Here is an 18,435-nt window from a genome sequence, read left to right as displayed (position 1 = left end):
ATCATGGTAATAAAAAATATAGCAGTATCTTAAAAAGGTGGAATGTGATAAATGCTACAAAAAGAATAAAGTTAATAGACTTAAGAAAAATAAATTATGTTGGATTTTAAGATAATATATAAACAGTCCTGGCCGATGTGGCTCAGTTTGTTGGGCATCATCCTGTGCACTGAAAAGTTGCTGGTTCGATTCCCAGTTAGGGCACATGCCTAGTTTCAGGCTCAATCCCTGGTGGGGATGTGTAATAGGCAGCCAATTGATGTCACACTTATATTGATGTTTTTCTCTCTCTCTCCCTATTCTTTTTGTTAAATATATTTTTTATTGATTTTTTTTGGGGGGGAGGGAAGAAGGGAGAGAGAGAGAGACAGAAACATCAATTGTGAGAGAGAACCATTGATAGGCTGCACTCCCCCTACTGAGAATTAAGCCCACAACCTGGGCATGTGTCCTTGGCTGGAATCCAACCTGGGACCCTTCAGTCAGCAGGCCTACCTCTGTCCACTGATCCAAGCCAGCTACGGCAATAAGCTATTCTCATATTAAACACACACACACACACACACACACACACACACACACACTAAACAAAAGCATTGTTGAAGGGAGCTACTGAAACATATTCTGGAAATGGTCAATTGTTTTCTTTAGAGTAATACAGTAGTGAGAAGTTCAGCTGGTAAGTTAAATTGGGGCAAAAGGCAGAAGGCCTTTAATGCCAGCAAAGAAATGGAAGGGGACTAAGACAATTAGAAATGAGCTATGTAAATAATAATAAACAGTAATATGTAGAAAAGCTGATCGGGTAAAACAGTAATGGGAAGCTGAGAAACAAAACTGTTTGTTGCTGGGTAAAACACAGAAGATGGGAAACTGCTGCCATCACCGGGATACGTACTGAAGGCCTGGGAGTATCTCTGCACAGGAGCACAGAGATGTGACAGGCAACATGAAGGCAGAATCAATAGGGAATGCCAACTGACTAGAAAGACAACTGGGATAGAGAGTTTTAGATGGCGATAAAAAGAACCATAAAAAACAAGATTAGCCTCAATGAACTAAGAAATTTTAAATTATATTTTGTATAAAGTACATAGATAAAAAGGGCAAAAACAAAAAAGCATTTCTGGCAAAGCAGCAAATTCAACTACATAAAATCAATAATATTCAAGAATGTTCTAGTTATTAGAAACTATTCAAAATAAAAATTTCAAACTTATGTTTAAAAGTATTATCATTTTAGATATTAGTTTATTCAGTTTTTCCATTAAATATATTTTCTTCTTCAGTAATCTTTTAATTATAAAAAAATTATAAATATAATGAAAAAATCTCAAGGTATATAAAGTACAAAATGTAAATATCCTTTGCTTTTTTAAAATAATTTATTATATTCATCTAACTCATTATACACATAGCTCCTTCATTCCTTAATGGCTTTAAAAATATATTTTTAGAATATTAAAAAACATACAGCAATAGTTCTAAAATACAATATTGATAAGGTATCAAATACCTAAACCTTTTTCTGTTAAAATAAATAGCTTCAAGCTATTAAAGGTAAGAAAGGTGACCTGACAAACTGTGAAGCACATTACTTTGCTTTTTTCTTTTTTTTAATATATATTTTATTGATTTTTTTACAGAGAGGAAGAGAAAGGGATAGAGAATTAGAAACATTGGAGAGAGAGAATCATCGATCAGCTGCCTCTCGCACACCTCCTACTGGGGATGTGCCCGCAACCCAGGTACATGCCCTTGACCGAAATCGAACCCGGGACCTCTCAGTCCGCAGGCTGACGCTCTATCCACTGAGCCAAACCGGTTTCAGCAGTACATTACTTTTCTAAATGGAGGGAAGAAGCAAAGGGAAAAGTGTAAAATAATCTATTTCTTTTCAACCTTTCCACTAAATAAGATGATAAATAAAAACTAAAGGAAATTATTAAAGCCTATTTTCTTTACATATAATTGTGCTGGGAGGCTCTGTCCTCCAAGCTGGGACTTGCATTTTACCATGAGAGGACTGTGCCCTCTCATTAGTCCAAGGCTTGAACCTGTCCAAACCCTGTGGCCGCTCTCCACACCTGTTAGAGTAGCTATCATCAATAAATCAACAACAACAACACAAGTGTTGGCAAAGATATAGAGAAAAGGAATCCTGTTGGTGGGAATGCAGATTGGTACAGCCACTATAGAAACAGTATGGAGTTTCCTTAAAAATTTAAAAATGGAACTGCCTTATGTCCCAGCAATTCCCCTTCTGGGAATATATCCAAAGAAACACAAAACACTAATTCGAAAGAATACATACACCCCTATGTCCACTGCAACATTAATTACAATTAGAGGCCCACTGACAAATTCATGCATGGGTGGGGTCCAGCAGGCCAGCCCCAATCAGGGCCAATGGGGGCCAGGTGGGGGGAGGGGACACATAAGGTTGAACACCAGCCCCAGCCCCAAACGGGACTGATCAGGGCCAGGCCAGTGGCAGGGAGGGAAGGGCCGCAGGAGATTGTGGGGGACTGATCAGGGATGGGGCAACCCAGAGGAAGGGGCTGCAGGAGGTTGGCTGGCCGGCCCCCCTTCACTGGGCGGGTCACAAGGCACACCATAGTGACCAGTCATTCCAGTTGCTTGGCTTTTATATATAGATAGCTAAGACTTGGAATCAACCAATGTGACCATCAGCAGATGAGAGGATAAAAAAGCTATGGTACACTGACACAATGGAATACTACATGGTCATAAAAAAGAAGGAAATTTTACCTTTTGCAACAGCATAGAAAGACCTGAAGAATATTTTTCTAAGTGAAATAAGCCAGTCAGAGAAAGAAGAGTACCATATGATTTTCCTTGTATGTGGAATCTAATGAATAAACTAACAAACAAAATAAAAGCCAAATCCTAAATACAAAGACCAGAGACTTGACTTAGTGGTGAGCATATGATGCAGTAAATAGATGATGTGTGTTATAGAGCTGTACACTTAAAACCTGTATGATTTATTAACCAATGTCACCCCAATAAATTCAATTAAAAATACATAAATATTTTTAATGGGGGGAAACATTCAAAACATGAAAATATTTTTTTAAAAAGAAATCACAATTGACAGACTGAAAAATTTAACTGCTGATAGCTTAATTTTGAAAATGAAATGTATTTTAATAAACACTACCTTTATAATTATTCAAATTGTATGTATACATTTTGGGACACCCTACATATAGTAACATCTATTGTACCATAGAAGTAGACTATTAGAATATTATAACTTACAAACATTTGGAAGACAGTGGCACTGAGAAGGAAAAACAAATGAAGAAATAGACTCATCACTAATACAAAAACTATCACCTTTGAAAAAATATCCATATTTGCGGAAGAAAAATAGCTATGCAAACTAGGGCAATATTTCTCCCCTTGATAATATTTCTCCTCATGATAAAATGGATTAATCCTATATATCTACCCTTCTATATGCACAATTGTTTTTACAGACCTCTATAAGATGTATCAGGGGATGACAGCTTTGTACTTCCTTTAGCAAGTGGTAAAAAGTGCTGTCATTCCTGTCACTGCCACTTATATAAGCTGCATACCACTACCAAACCCTGAAGCATCAAGTAAGATAAAGGAAAAGAACTTAGGCTCTCTGGCATTGAAGTAATTTACCTCATTCTGATTCCATGAAAGAGACACACCATATATTTCTGAGAAGCATTAAATAAGGCAGACTACCAAAGCACATCACCAATTTTTTAAATTGAAAATAAAAAGGAGCAAGAAAAAATGGGGATCTGCTTTCTATTCAGACAGTTATGGCCATACGATACTATTAGTATACTAGTAGTATAGATGTCAAATGAAAAATTTTTAAATTCAACATAAAATTTTTAAATGTTAATGTTAACAAATGAATTGTATACTTAAAACCTGTATGGTTTTATCAATATCTATAATAATAAAAGCATAATATGCTAATTAGATTGAACATCCTTCCCGACGAAGCGGGGGCTGTGAGCAGCCTGGGGAAGGAAGGCCTACCCTTGAGAGAATTTCATGCATCAGGCTCTAGAGAGAGAGAGAGAAAGAGAGAAGAAGGGAGGGAGGGATAGATGAAAGACACTAGATACACACACACACAGTATGTGTGTGTTTGTGTGTATATGTATATGTATGTATATATATGTATATACATACGCATACATACACTAGAGGCCCAGCGCATGAAAATCATGTGGGTGGGGTCCCCAGGCCTAGCTTCCTGCAATCAGGGCCATCTTCTGCCTGTTTGCCAGTCCCCAGGTCAAATGCTGCCTCTGCCGCCAGGATGTCAGGCGTTGGGATCACCAGCTCATCCCCGGCTGCTCGGGAGCTCAGGCCTGCGGGAAAGCATGTGCCAGCCGGCTGCTGATGGAATGCGTTGCCCACCTGGGGCCATTGCTGCTGCTGCTGCCGCCGCTAGGGTTCAAGGTGCTGGGGCAAAGATGGAAGCTGTGGGGCGCACCGTGACCTATCCAACCCAGCGTGAGTAGCCCCAAGCGGGCAGCGCATTCCATTAGCAGCCAGCCTGGCACAAGCGAATGGAGATGAAGTCACAGGCGCTTGCTTTCCCACAGGCTTGAGCCCTGGAGCAGCCAGGGATGAACTGGTGATCCCAACAGCCTGACAGCCAGCCGGTCCTCCTACCACCCACCCAATTCCCCTATTCACCATCAATGATCCATCAGAGTCTGCAGGCGGGGGGCAGAGACCAAAAGGTCAGCGTTCAGCCCACTCGCCAGTCCCCAGTCTTGTCCCACCGCCGCCCATGGGCCAAGGGGTAGAATCAAGAGATGGCCAATGTCACCTCATGGTGACTGGACCAGCGGTTGTTCCAGTTGTGATGCTTATGGACAAAATATTCTGTCTCAATAAAATTCCCGAAAAGAAATAATTGCCAGAGAAATGGTTAAGTGCTAACCATAAACTTGAATAGCCACCTGAACTGAGGGGTGTCAATTTGCAGATTGACACCCCACTCTTGCACAAAGGAAGCTGTTAGCAAGTGCTAAAATGACAAGTTAAAAGCCTGAATTTTCATCAACCAATTTTCAATAATCTACTTTGCCTGATATTTCTGATCCTCATTAAAACATCTTCCTACTGATGATTCAAAGATACAGTTAGAATAGATACAATAAGAACTAAAAGAACTGTGCTTTCAACTACATGGTAAAAGACACCATATAAATATTTTATCATAGTTGTAAATACAAAAAATAAGATACAAGAAGCTTTTACTTTTAAATATGGTACTCTATCATACCATTTATATTAACAAATATGCCTACTAGTTCTATAACACATAAATGTTTCTAAAAACTTAATGAATAACATATGTCACAGGATCTAGTAGGCAGATACAAAAAACATCCAGACAAAATTGTCAAGGAGCAATAACCATAAAATCCTAGTTACTATCATAAACAAGTCTGTTATCTTGTAAGCACTTAAAAAAAATCATAAAAGCACTTTTAAATGGCCCCTTATAATAGCACTTAGCCCTCACTTGCCCAAATTTGAGCATTACATAAAGGGTAGGGTTGCATGCACTTACAAAAGCGGTGGTGGCAATAAGATAAATATGTCAACATCGATATCACAAGGCAAAGTACAGCTCCCATTAAGAATACAAATGAAGAGCAATGGGGCTGAAAGGAAAAGGAGCACATGTACCCTGGAAAAGCTGCAGAAAGGAAACGGCCACTGAAATGAACTTTAACTGAGGAATGAGATGGCTGATACCACCTAGGCAACAGCAGCATATCAGGCAGAGACACAAGCATGAGCAATTACACAGAAGCAAGAAAACGAAGTCTCCAGACCAGGAACAATCCAATTTGGCTGGTGCACAGACTAAAAATATGGAAGCAGGGAGGGAGACATCATGCTGGAAAATAGGTTATAATGCTGTCAGGCTAAAAAAGTTTTAATTTAAACCAAAGCCCAGCGAGTCTTTCTAGGTTTGAGGGCTTCTAAAATACATATACTTACACTTTATTTCTATTATCATAGTTTAAGCCCCTAATACCTAGACCCGTGATCGGCAAACTGCGGCTCGCGAGCCACATGTGGCTCTTTGGCTCCCTGAGTGTGGCTCTTTCACAAAATACCACGGTCTGAGCGAGCCTATTTTGAAGAAGTAGCGTTAGAAGTAGTTTAAGTTTAAAAAATTTGGCTCTCAAAAAAAATTTCAATCGTCGTACTGTTGATATTTGGCTCTGTTGACTAATGAGTTTGCAGACCACTGACCTAGACCATTATATTAGCCTTTGACCTGGTCTCTCCATCTCAATCTCTCAATTTGCATTTTCCACTTCTAAAGTACAGTTCTGCTCATTTTCATCCCCTGATTACAGCAGATGTCCCATTAGATATGTTTCATCGAGTCTTAAAATACAACATAATATTTATTAGAAATTAAAATCCAAATATTAGTAATAGTAACATCTCTGTGTTTTCCAAATGTAGAATTAGAGATAACCCAAAAGTTATACAAAGACACAGCTTTGAGAAAATGTCATTAAAAAAATGAATGTCTAATTCTATTTTCCCATTAAAAACTATACTTTCTCACAAACTATACTTTCTCAAAAACCTCTCATCATCATTTATAGTAATAAAAGCGTAATATGTTAATAAGACCGGACAACCAATCGACCTTCCGGAAGAAGCTGGGACTATGAGGGCCAAGGCAAGCCCCAGCAGCTGCGAGGGCCAAGCCCCTTGTATGAAATTCATGCATTGGGCCTCTAGTAATATTTATAAAACTATGGGTAAAGCCAACACCTCATTGGAAGGATAGTGGGTTTATACTCTGCACTGCACAAACTCAAAGCATTATAATTGATATTTGTGCCTGATTTTTTGCAAGTTAAAGCAAAAACTGAAACCGCTTTGGCTCAGTGGATAGAGCGTTGGCCTGCAGACTGAAAGGTCCCAGGTTCGATTCCGGTCAAGGGCATGTACCTTGGTTGTGGGCACATCCCCAGTAGGGGGTGTGCAAGAGGCAGCTGATCGATGTCTCTCTTTCATCGATGTTTCTAACTCTCTATCCCTCTCTTTAAAAAATCAATAAAAAATATATTATAAAAAAAAAAGTTAAAGCAAAAAATAACTTCTGATACTAGGATTTTTATACTCCTAAATTTAGCACAGTCTGAAAAATACAATCATTACTCACTGCTAAAACTTAACTTTTTATACAATATCTTCCAAGCAATTACAAATCACAAGTTGGATATATTCCTAATGATGTGCCTAAGCAATGTATTTAAGTATTATAAATTGAAATGTGTTGAAGCATGATTTGTGAAGGATATTACATTTCTTAGTTAAAATATGGAATAATCTTTATTAGATAGTTGAAATATCAAACAGAAAATTTCAAAAAAACATGTAATACACATCTTTCAGATATTATTTTGCTGTAACTACTTTCACAGCACACCACCACGACTAAATAGAATCTTGATATTTGAGATGAATATAAAGACCTTTTGAACCTACAAAGTTACAAATACTACTAAACACATCCACTTCATTAAAATTACTGTGTGCCTATTTGAAAAAAAAACAAAAACACACAAATCCTCATTAAAATGCACGTGCTTGGTAATTCTATGCCCACTCATAGGTATTCAAAGTTTTGCCTAAAAATTATCAACTGCTTCATCACAGACCTTGCAGCTTTTTAATAGTAAAAAAACATGAATGTTAAACCCTCGAATGTCAAGAGTCTAAATACTTCAGGAACAAATAAGGAAATGAATTCAATAATCTCTAGGCATAATGTCAACATGAGATTTGTCACCTAAAAAACAGCATTTCTCCTATATATTTCTCCTAGGGAAATAAAAACTTGTACACAAATGTTTATAGTAGTTCTATTCATAATCACCAAAAACTGAAAATGCAAATTTCCTTCAATCAGTGAATCAAAAAACAAATAGTGGTACAACCACACAATGGTATTCCAACAAACACGAAGTAACAAACTACGGTAAATAAAAAAACTTAGATAATTTTCAAAGGTATTATGCTGAGTACAAGAAATCAGTCTCAAAAGGTTACATTTAATTCCATTTATATGACATTCTCCAAAAGACAAAACAACAGTAATGCAGAACCAATTGGGTGGTTGCCAGGGTTAGGAGTGGGGGAGGGAAGGTGGGTAGGCATTATTATAGAAGGAGATCATGAGGGTGAGGGAGCTATTCTGTACCATGACTGTGCTGGAGGTTACAAGAATCTATATAGGTTAAAATTCATAGGCCTATATTTTAAAAAGGCCACTTATACTATATGGTAATTTTAAATATCAACAGCATTTCTAAGAAATCAACTAAATTTTACTCACCCATTTTGAAAAGTGTGACAATGTTGTAAACAGTCAATTATTAAATAAGTTTGCTCAATAATTTTTGTTAATGGTGATAAGGTAAAACACACACACACACACACAACAAAATCAAGTGACTGAAAAACCTTTAAAACTCTACTAGCTTCGTAATCAAAGGGACTTACCAAGTTCATTGAGACTCTGGGCAGCTTTTGTTATTTCTCTACTACCCCCTTGCAGTTGTCCTTGGAGTCTCTTACTGAGATGCAAGATGCGAATTATTCTCCGAAGCAAATCACAGGCAACCTGTACAAGGATCATAATGTTCAATAAGTATGTAAATCTGGCCCTAGCTGATATGGGTCAGTGGATAGAGCACTGGCCCTCTGACTGAAGGGTCCCTGGTTTGTTTCTGGTCAAGGGCATGTATGTATAATACCTTAGCTGAATACTCGATTCCAGCCCCATTTGGGGCGTATGCAAGAGGCAACCAATCAATGTGTCTCTCTCACAGAGATATTTCTCTCTGTCTCTCCTCCTCCCTCTACTCTCTCTAAAAAATATCCCCAGGTGAGGATTAACAACAAAAAAATAGGTAAATCTGTCCATTATTTCCAAATGCTACAGATTGTCTTTTTTGTTTTTCCACCACTGAGTAACCTAAATAATCACAACTTTTAAAAATCATCATTTCAAAAACTCCAATTTATCCCCAATGGAGAGAAATTGAGACTGAGGTGCAGTGAAATCCAGGGACTCTTCTCTATGCCAGTGGTCCTCACTCTTGACTTCATATTAAATTCAAGTGTAGGTTCAAAACCATAGCCCTGACCAATTAAATCAGAACCTCTAGCAGTGGGAACTAAGCATATATATTTCTAAATATCCTAAATGGTGCCAATGTGCAGCCAAAGCTGACAACCACTGTCTAGTACTGCCCAGCTCATACTAGGGCCTCTTCTTGTTTCCAATCCTGGTTTCTCTTTTCTAGGTCCCTAGGGAATCAGACTTAAAACTTCTCCCAATTTTACTAGGCCTTGAAGAATAAGTATGCCCTACTTGGATTTTCCTACTTTTTTATCACTAATAATTATCTAAGAAAAAGTTATTTTAAAAAAATACCATATATGACCTCCTATTACCTTTTCATTATCAGATCCAACACTGGTTCTTTACCTATCCGAAAGACTATGATATGAAGGAAAGACTGATGTCTTTCAGGGCACTTTACTACAGAAGCAGGACCCAGGACAATTCCCCGGGGGAGAGTGGGGAGAAAACAGACTGGTGAAATAATATATACTAATATGTAATGACCTTCAGTGTTAGCAGTGATAATGAAGAAAAGAGACAGTCTATGCTGCTGCTGCATTACCATCTTTGAATGGCCCTGAAGCTGGCTGAAAAGCAAGGGCATCTGCCATCTAAAGAGGAAAATCCTTTTTTTTAAAAAAAATAATTTATTTTATTGATTATGGTCTCACCTAATTGTCCTGATCCCCTCATTCCTATCCCAACCCCTTCCCTACATATGCCCCCACCCCCCTGTTGTCTATGGCCACTGGCCAGGCGCATATGCATGCACACAAGTCCTTTGGTTGATCTCTTCCCCTTACCCCCACCCTCCCCTATTTTCCCTCTGAGGTTTGAGAGTCTGATCGCTGCTTCTCTTTCTCTGGGTCTGTTTTTGTTCATCAGTTTATGTTGTTCATTATTTCCTCTAGGTGTATGGGATCATGTGATCCAAGAAATACCCTTATAAGAACCTAAACTGCAACAAGCAATAATGGTTATGTTGAGAGGCAAATGAATCAGTCTGTAGTGAGTTCCTTTCTGGGCCAACAGTTCTTTTGAGTCACAATGTCAAATAGCTCCTTATGTGTACATGTCAGCCATGATATTTCAGATCTGGTTGGTGGACAAATGGTGGTAATGCAGGTCCGGCCGTCTCTGGTTAAAGAGGAAAATCCTAACTAGTGGCAATAAAAATTAAAAGCACTGAGAGCACATGGTCCATGAGGCTCCAGCTATAACCATTTGGTTTTTTTGAATGAAATATACACATACCAGAGCCACACAGCCACATTCATGCACCCATAACATACACATATAACATACACAACATATACAAACCTAAAATCAAATACGTGTTTATAAACATACATAAGTCAAAAGCAACAAGGTATTAAACATGTTTGCCTGACTGCACTTATGAATAACTATAGTCTGAAGAGCTTAAAATAATAAAGTCAATGACAAATAAGAATTTCCCCCCTAGAAAGTGGAAGATTTGGGCATCTTTATCTTTTAATTACTATATTCTATTTACTTTTTGAATAGATAATATAAGTATATGATTCAAAAGATAAAGTCACCCTGATATTTCTATGTCCCAAATATGAACTTTCCCAAAATAACCACTATTATCAGTTTCTTGCTTGTCAGACTGAATTTTTAGATAGACCATTTGGCAAGTGGAATCCCTAGCAATCACTCCTCTGGGATTCTAAATACATCATGAGAAATACAGATCTTACTTCAGTCTAATCAGAATTATCCTGACAGAATTCCCCAGTACCTACCCAATAAAGGATATAGCCTCAAACGTTAAATTTGTGAGCTTATTTCTAATGCTTTTACTTTTAACCATATTAATCTGTCACCAAGTCTTACTGAGGATTTTTCTGCTGCATAACATAATAGTTGCTTTACTTCTATTCCTACTAGCATCACCCTAATCCAAATCTTTATCACCTTTATCTTAATACTGTGGTCTCCTGGCCAGCTTTCTGAAATCCATCCTGCCATATTTATTGTCTTAGATAGTTTTCAGCACTCCAGCCCCATTTTTAATAAACTTCACTGGCTTATTATGTTGAATATTCTCAGAATAGCATTTAATAAAATCCTCAGTCAACAAGTCTTAGATAATCTGTAATGCATCACCTTTCACCATTTCCTAATACAGTTGCTTCCACTCCAATCAATCTATTTTCCTTCCTCATTTCTTATTTAGAATTTATTATCAAGTAGAATACAAACATATTATTCAGCACTAAAAATAAATGAGCTATCAAACTATGAAAAGACATAAAGGAACCTCAAATGCATATTACTAAGTGAAAGAAGCCAATCTGAAAAGGCTACATTCTCTATGATTCCAACTATATGACATTCTAGAAAAGCCAAAACAATGGAAACAGTAAAAAGATCAGGGGTTGGAGAATGAATAAGCAAGAGAACAGAGGTTTTCCGGGCACTGAAAATACTCTGTATGAAACTACAATGATGAATACATGTCATTATACATGGTGTATACAGAATGTACACCAAGAGTGAACCCTTATGTAAACTATGGGTTTTAAGCGATTCATCAATTGTAACAAAGGTACCACTCTAGTGGGGGGATGTTGATTAAAAGGCTATGCATGATGGGTGCCAAGGGATATATGGGAATTATCTGTATTTTCCTCTCAAGTTTACTGTGAACCTAAAATTAGTCTTAAAAAAATAACGTCTTTAAAATATATAAATAGATATAAATACTACATAGAAAATCAGATACAGAAATCACCGCTAAATAAACTTGGAACCACCACACAGATCAGTTGAAAGAACCATGTCAGCCACTATAGAAGGCCTCCAAGTAACCCTCTGCCAATCACAAAACCCTCCATCCATCCCCCTCTACTCCTCATTTCAACCGAAAAAAAACCCCACTATACTACCTTTTGTGGTAATCACTTCCTTACTTTTATTTATGATTTTATTACTGAAATGTATATACATAGATGCTATAGGTTAATTTTTCTTTTTAAATGTATATACATTCCCTAGCCATCTTTTCTTTTCTTTGCAATCTGTTGAATATATTGGATCATTTGTCCTATACAGTTTCCCACAGACTGAATTTTCTAGCATCCCCATAGTGTAGTGTAACATGTTCCATATCTTCTATACTTCCTATACATTAGTAATTGGAGGTAGGCAGTTTCATTAGGCTCAGGTTTAATATTTTTGGTAAGATCATTCATTAGGTGGTAGAGTACTTATAATATATGTATGATTTTCTTTCTTTTAGTGCTGTTAGCAACCACTGAAACAATGTCAAAATCCAATGAAATGATGATTGTAAAATGCTAATACTGCAATTCTATCATTTCGTCTTTATTTGATAGAATACAAAATTTCTCTACTAAAAAACACAACTTTACCCCAACTACTATTTGTTTAGCCAGTGGTAATGATCATACAGAAAAATAAGAATAAATACTTCTTTGCATGGTTTATCAGTTTTCAAAATTAAAAACTGCTTTCTCAGTTTGTCAAATTACAGCAGGGAGGGGAGGAGGATCTGGGGGAGATAATAGATCAACCGAAGGACTTGTATACATGCATATAAGTACAACCAATGGACATAAAACTCTGGGGAGGGAGGGGATGTGTGGGAGGGAGGGAGGGGGGCAAAAAAAAAATCAAAATCAATAAAATATATAAATAAATAAATAAAGAAAGAAAGAAAGAAAAAAGAAAAAAAAAACTGCTTTCTTACATCCACCAAAGATAATCGGTTTTGTTTCAGCTATCATTATAAACTCATAGATTTAAGCATAATAAAGAATGCCAATCCATTGTAGCTGTTATCCTTATAGATGCTCACACTGTCCCACTTTTGGCCAATTTGAGCCCTTGAAGGGGATCAAATGTACAGATCTGTGGGGGCAAGAGGTTTCCTGGGACACAGAACTTTCAATTCTAACACTTGGAGAGTTGGTCATCCTAGAGCAGAGGTGGGAAACATCCGGCCCGAAATCATCGGGGCTGGCCCTGCCACGGCACAGGGGTGAGTTAGTTAACTGTCTGACCAAATAGAGCAGGCTAATTTTTAAGTGGATAATTTTGTATGGCCTCGAATGATGTTAAAAGTATCCAAATAGCCCTTGACAGAAAAAAAGATTCCCCACCCCTGCCCTAGAGCCTCGTCAAGTTGGCTGCTGAATCATCTTTTTTTTCTTTCTTCTTTTTTTTCTGAATTGGAATTCTTTTTTTTTTAAGAGAGAGGAGGGAGGGAGAGGGAGAGGGAGAGGGAGAGGGAGAGGGAGAGGGAGAGGGAGAAACATCAATGTAAGAGCACAAAATTGACGGGCTGCCTCCTGTATGTCCCTGACCATGGACTGAGCCTGCAACCTGGACATGTGCCCTGACCAGGAATCCAAACAGCAACTTTTCAGTCCACGGGAATACACCCAACCAACTGAGCCACACTGGCCAGGGTGGCTGCTGAATCCTTTTGTCATCACCTCTAGTTAGTAGTTATTGGTGGTATAAAAATATTTCAGGATCATTTTATATAGTCCATGTCCCAGACCTAAAATGAATGATTTATCAAAGCAGCCCTGGTTCCTTTTAGAAATCAACAGCATGTCAAGACCACATTCTGGGAATATAGGTTTTCATTCCTGGGACTTTTCAGAAGATAAACATAGAAAATGTTAGAATTAAAAGATTACATCAATATTCATTTTTTTTATTCCACAACACATAAAAATTCTCAGATTAACATTATACATATACATTTTTACAAAAATATACACATTTATAATGTACATACCATTTTAAGATAAAATAAGTTCATACTGATATTTTGATTAAAAATCAAGAACACAGGGTGTGTATTTAATCTTCTAACTTATTTCTTCACACAGGGACTCCTGACTCTCAAGACATAGGAAATAACAAAATTATAATACTTTAAAATTATTCCTTAGCTGCCGGGACCGGTTTGGCTCAATGGATAGAGCGTCGGCTTGGGGACTGAAGGGTCCCAGGGTTCGATTCCGGTCAAGGGCATGTACCTTGGTTGCGGGCATATCCCCAGTAGGGGGTGTGCAAGAGGCAGCTGATCGATGACTCTCTCTCATCGATGTTTCTAACTCTCTATCTCTCTCCCTTCCTCTCTGTACAAAATCAATAAAATATATATTAAAAAATAATTTTAAAAAATTATTCCTTAGCTGCAGACACCGGTTTGGCTCAGTGGATAGAGCCTCGGGCTGCGGACTGAAAGGTCCCGGGTTCGATTCCGGTCAAGGGCATGTATGTTGGTTGCGGGCACATCCCCAGTAGGGGGTGTGCAAGAGGCAGCTGATCGATGATGTTTCTAACTACTCTCTATCCCTCTCTCTTCCTCTCTGTAAAAAATCAATAAAAATAAATATTTTTTAAAAATTATTCCTTAGCTTTGCTTCACAATGCGCAGAAAACATTATCTTAATATAAAACCAGCCCTACAAAAATATAATTGCTGAAGATAGTTTTTAAAAGAATTTTTGTGCCCTAGCCAGGTAGCTCAGTTGGTTATAACAGCAGTTGCCAACCGGTGGTCCACAGACCACTGGTGGTCTGTGAAGTCCGAAAGGTTGTTGACCGCTGGGTTAGAGCATCGCCCCCGATATGCTAAGGTTCCGAGTTAGATTCCAGGTCAGGGCACATACAAGAATCAACCAAAAAATGAATAAAGAAGTGAAACAAATTGATGTTTCTTTTTCTCTCTCTTCCTCTCACTCTCTATAAAAATTGTTTTGCTCATGATCTTCACACATTTTTCTATAATTAAATTTTATTTCTTTGCCAAAATATACAGCTATTTAAGTAAGTCAGAGAAAGACAAATACTATAAGATTTCACTTATTATATATGTGGAATCTAAACAGCAATACAAATGAACAAACAAAACAGAAACAGACTCACAGAGAATAGACTGATTGTTGCAAGAGGAAAGTGGGTTGAAGGAATGGGTGAAAAAGGTGAATGGATTAAGAAGTACAAATTGCTAATTACAAAATAAAGTACAGCACAGAGAATATAATCAATAATACTGTAATAACTATGTATGGCGCCAGGTAGGTAGAGGGGAACACTTTGTAAAGCAGATGACTGTCTAATTACTATGCTATACACCTGAAACTAATACAAAATAATATTGAATGTAAACTGTAATTTAAAAATAAACTTTTAAAAAATACAGCTATTACAGACTATACTCTCCTATACTGTCAGTCACTTAATCCTAATTCGAATATGCATCACTAGTCTTACTTTGATGTTTCTCTAGTCATTCTGGTTCTCAAGTCATTAACAGATTCCTAGGAAAAGCTCATGGGAACCACCCACATATAGGAACCTGTATCCTTGCAAGTGGATAGCAATCTCTATATTTGAAAATCAGTTTGGTTGGTATATCAGTTTCTATTGCTGCATAAGAAACCAACCCAAAAACTTAGTGGCTTAAAATGACCTGTTATTTTTCACAATTCTGTAAGTCAGGTATTTAGGCAGGGTTGAACTGCTCCATGAGGTATGACCTGGGATTACTCACTATGCTGCACTCAGTTAACAAGGCTCATCTGGATGGAATAAGAAGGCTTCCTCACAGCATAATGGTGTCAAGGTATTTAGATTTCTTACATGGACAGTGGCCTTCTCAAAACTGAAACAAAAGTTGCTACGCTCCTTGAAGAGAAGGCCGAAAAACTAGCACAGCATCACTTTCACCAGCATGAGTTCCTTGGTTCTGCTATCCTAGTAGCTCTATATGTTTTACAGTGTTTGGGGCCAGTGGCATTTTATGCTGCTGCTGTCACCCTCCCTCTTTATTCCTTCCTAGTATATTCACTTGTTTGGTGGATAGTTATAAAGCCAGTATAATGAGTCATTATTCCATATTAATAATACAGACAAAATTATTTGATATATCAACTGTAAACTAAAAAGACTCCTACAAAAATATAAAATGAAAATCATGTATATATAAAACATATCAAAAAGAAAAAAGGTTTTATGGATGATTTCCTCCTTCATTCCAATATTTTCTTAAACATTCTTATTTATAATTTCAAAGTTAAAAAAGTAAATAAAAAACTTTTAATTGAAAAGCTAATGTATATTTATAACTTAAAATATTAAGACAGTTCAAAAAATAAGTTAAAATGATAAAAACGTATATAATATGTATGTAAATTATCTCAAAGCCACTATATTTTTGAAAACATGATTAAAAGTATTTAAAAACTTACAAGATATTTATCCTCAGGTGAGGATTAAAGAAAAAAAAAAGATTTGAAGTTAAAAACTCATTTTCTTATATAAATTTAAGATAAAAAATTTAAATATCCTATGTAAGGAATAAAAGACTCCTCAAAACTTCTTTCTGAAAGAATGTTACTAAAATGAGCTAAGAGAGAGCTAAGACAGAGATGATTTTTAGGGTGATAATTAAATTCAACTCATGTATTCATGTACATAGATGAACTCAGAAGCTTCTGCTTGAAGAAAGAGTGAAATGGTAATAAAAAGCAAAAATAATTAAGTTTAAATGTACTTTCTTCCAATTGAGGGTATAATCATAGAGATTTTAAATTCAAGGCAAAAATAACTTCGTAGCTATTTCTTACTTTCAAATACCACATGTATTTAAATGAAATAGAAGCTCAAAGAATAAAAAGATTAAACAGGAACATTAAAGTTTCCCAGACAACGTGAACAGAATAAAAATGGGTAAGTAAGCTTTCAAAGAGGCCTCAGACTTCAAAACTGTTTGAAGGGCAACAAATTTGTAAGATAAACATTCTCCCTAAGGTAAGAGTGAATATGAGTCAATACAGGAAGAATTAAATACTGGATATAAAAGTACCAAAAAGTACCTAGGCATATTTCTTTTTCCTTTTACTCTCTTCTCTCTTCCTTTATAATAATTTCACCAAATTCAACTTGTCTCTATAGCATAACATTTTTTAGAGTAAGAGCACAAAATTAGGGCTAATAGTTAATAATAATAAAGATAAAAAGTGCTTATCTTAATCACAATCTTAACCTCTTATGCTTGCATCACCATAAAAAATAAAAACCTCCATAAAAGAAACTCTCACAGCTTCACAGAATTATAGCATTTTAGAGCTAGAAGAAAATTCACAAATCACTCCACACTTTCATTGTAAAAATATACTATACCACCACCACAACAAAAATGATAATTATGTGAGCTAAAGAATGTTTTAACTAACTGTGTTGTTAAATCATTTCACAATATATCCACGTCAGATCATCAAGTTATACACCTTAAACTTATACAATTTTACATGTCAATTATATCTCAATAAAGATGGGGACAGAAAGGCACTAAAGTTTGTTCATCATCATGCAACTAGTGATAAAGTGTAGCAGTCAGAGCTCATAACTCCTAATCTGTGCTCATCTGTACTTTATGAACCCAGATTTTTTGTTTTTGGTGTTGTTGTATTGTGTGTTTTTTTAATGTCTTTATAAATTTTTAGAGGGAGGGGGATAGAAAGAAACATCAATCAGCTGCCTGCATGTTCCCTAGCATCTGCTCTGATGTGAATCAGACCTTGACTCCCTGATTCATAAGTTGATACCCAACCACTAAGCAACACTTGCCAGGCATAGAAATGTTTCATTTTGTGTGTGTGTGTTTTTTTTGTGGTTTTTTTAAAAATATATTTTATTGATTTTTTTACAGAGAGGAAGGGAGAAGGATAGAGAGTTAGAAACATTCATGAGAGAGAAACATCGATCAGCCGCCTCCTGCACCTCCTCCCACCCCACACACAGGGAATGTGCCCTTGACTGGAATTGAACCTGGGACCTTTCAGTCCGCAGGCTGACGCTCTATCCACTGAGCCAAACCGGTTTCGGCAAAAAATATATATGTGTGTGTGTGTGTGTATATATATATATATATACACATGAAAAGTGAAAACTTACCTGAAGTCTTGCTAGTTGTGCAGTACGGGATACTATTTTATTATATGGCTCAAAAATTTTTGCTTTCATCCTAAAGGAAAATAAAGAGACGAGTGATAATAAAATCATCTTCAAAAATATCAACAGGTGGTAATCCTTCCATTCCAATTATTTACAAAATGAGTAACAGTACCTATCAACAGCTCCTTGTAACGCCCCAATTCTTGTCTGCATCATCTGAAGAACACCTAGAAAAACATAACAGTTTACATTGCTTTACA

The 18,435-nt window shown here is 36.7% G+C and overlaps 1 protein-coding gene across 2 annotated transcripts in view; it reads right to left on the bottom strand.

Annotated features, from left to right (window-relative positions):
- Nucleotides 1-18,435, bottom strand: part of COG5 (component of oligomeric golgi complex 5) — a 134,258-nt gene that overhangs the window by 103,328 nt on the left and 12,495 nt on the right. For both annotated transcript variants that reach the window (XM_084897770.1, XM_084897771.1), the window contains exons 4-6: nucleotides 18,348-18,402; nucleotides 18,176-18,245; nucleotides 8,578-8,698 (exon numbers count right to left, since the gene is read on the bottom strand). In XM_084897770.1, coding sequence (XP_084753896.1) covers nucleotides 8,578-8,698; nucleotides 18,176-18,245; nucleotides 18,348-18,402 — 246 coding nt within the window. The remainder of the gene's footprint in view (nucleotides 1-8,577; nucleotides 8,699-18,175; nucleotides 18,246-18,347; nucleotides 18,403-18,435) is intronic.

This window comes from Pipistrellus hanaki (genome assembly GCF_964339955.1).
Source record: "Pipistrellus hanaki genome assembly, chromosome: 10".
NCBI lineage: Eukaryota > Metazoa > Chordata > Mammalia > Chiroptera > Vespertilionidae > Pipistrellus > Pipistrellus hanaki.
Note: the sequence above shows the minus strand (reverse complement) of the source record. Positions and strands in the feature narration are given on the sequence as shown.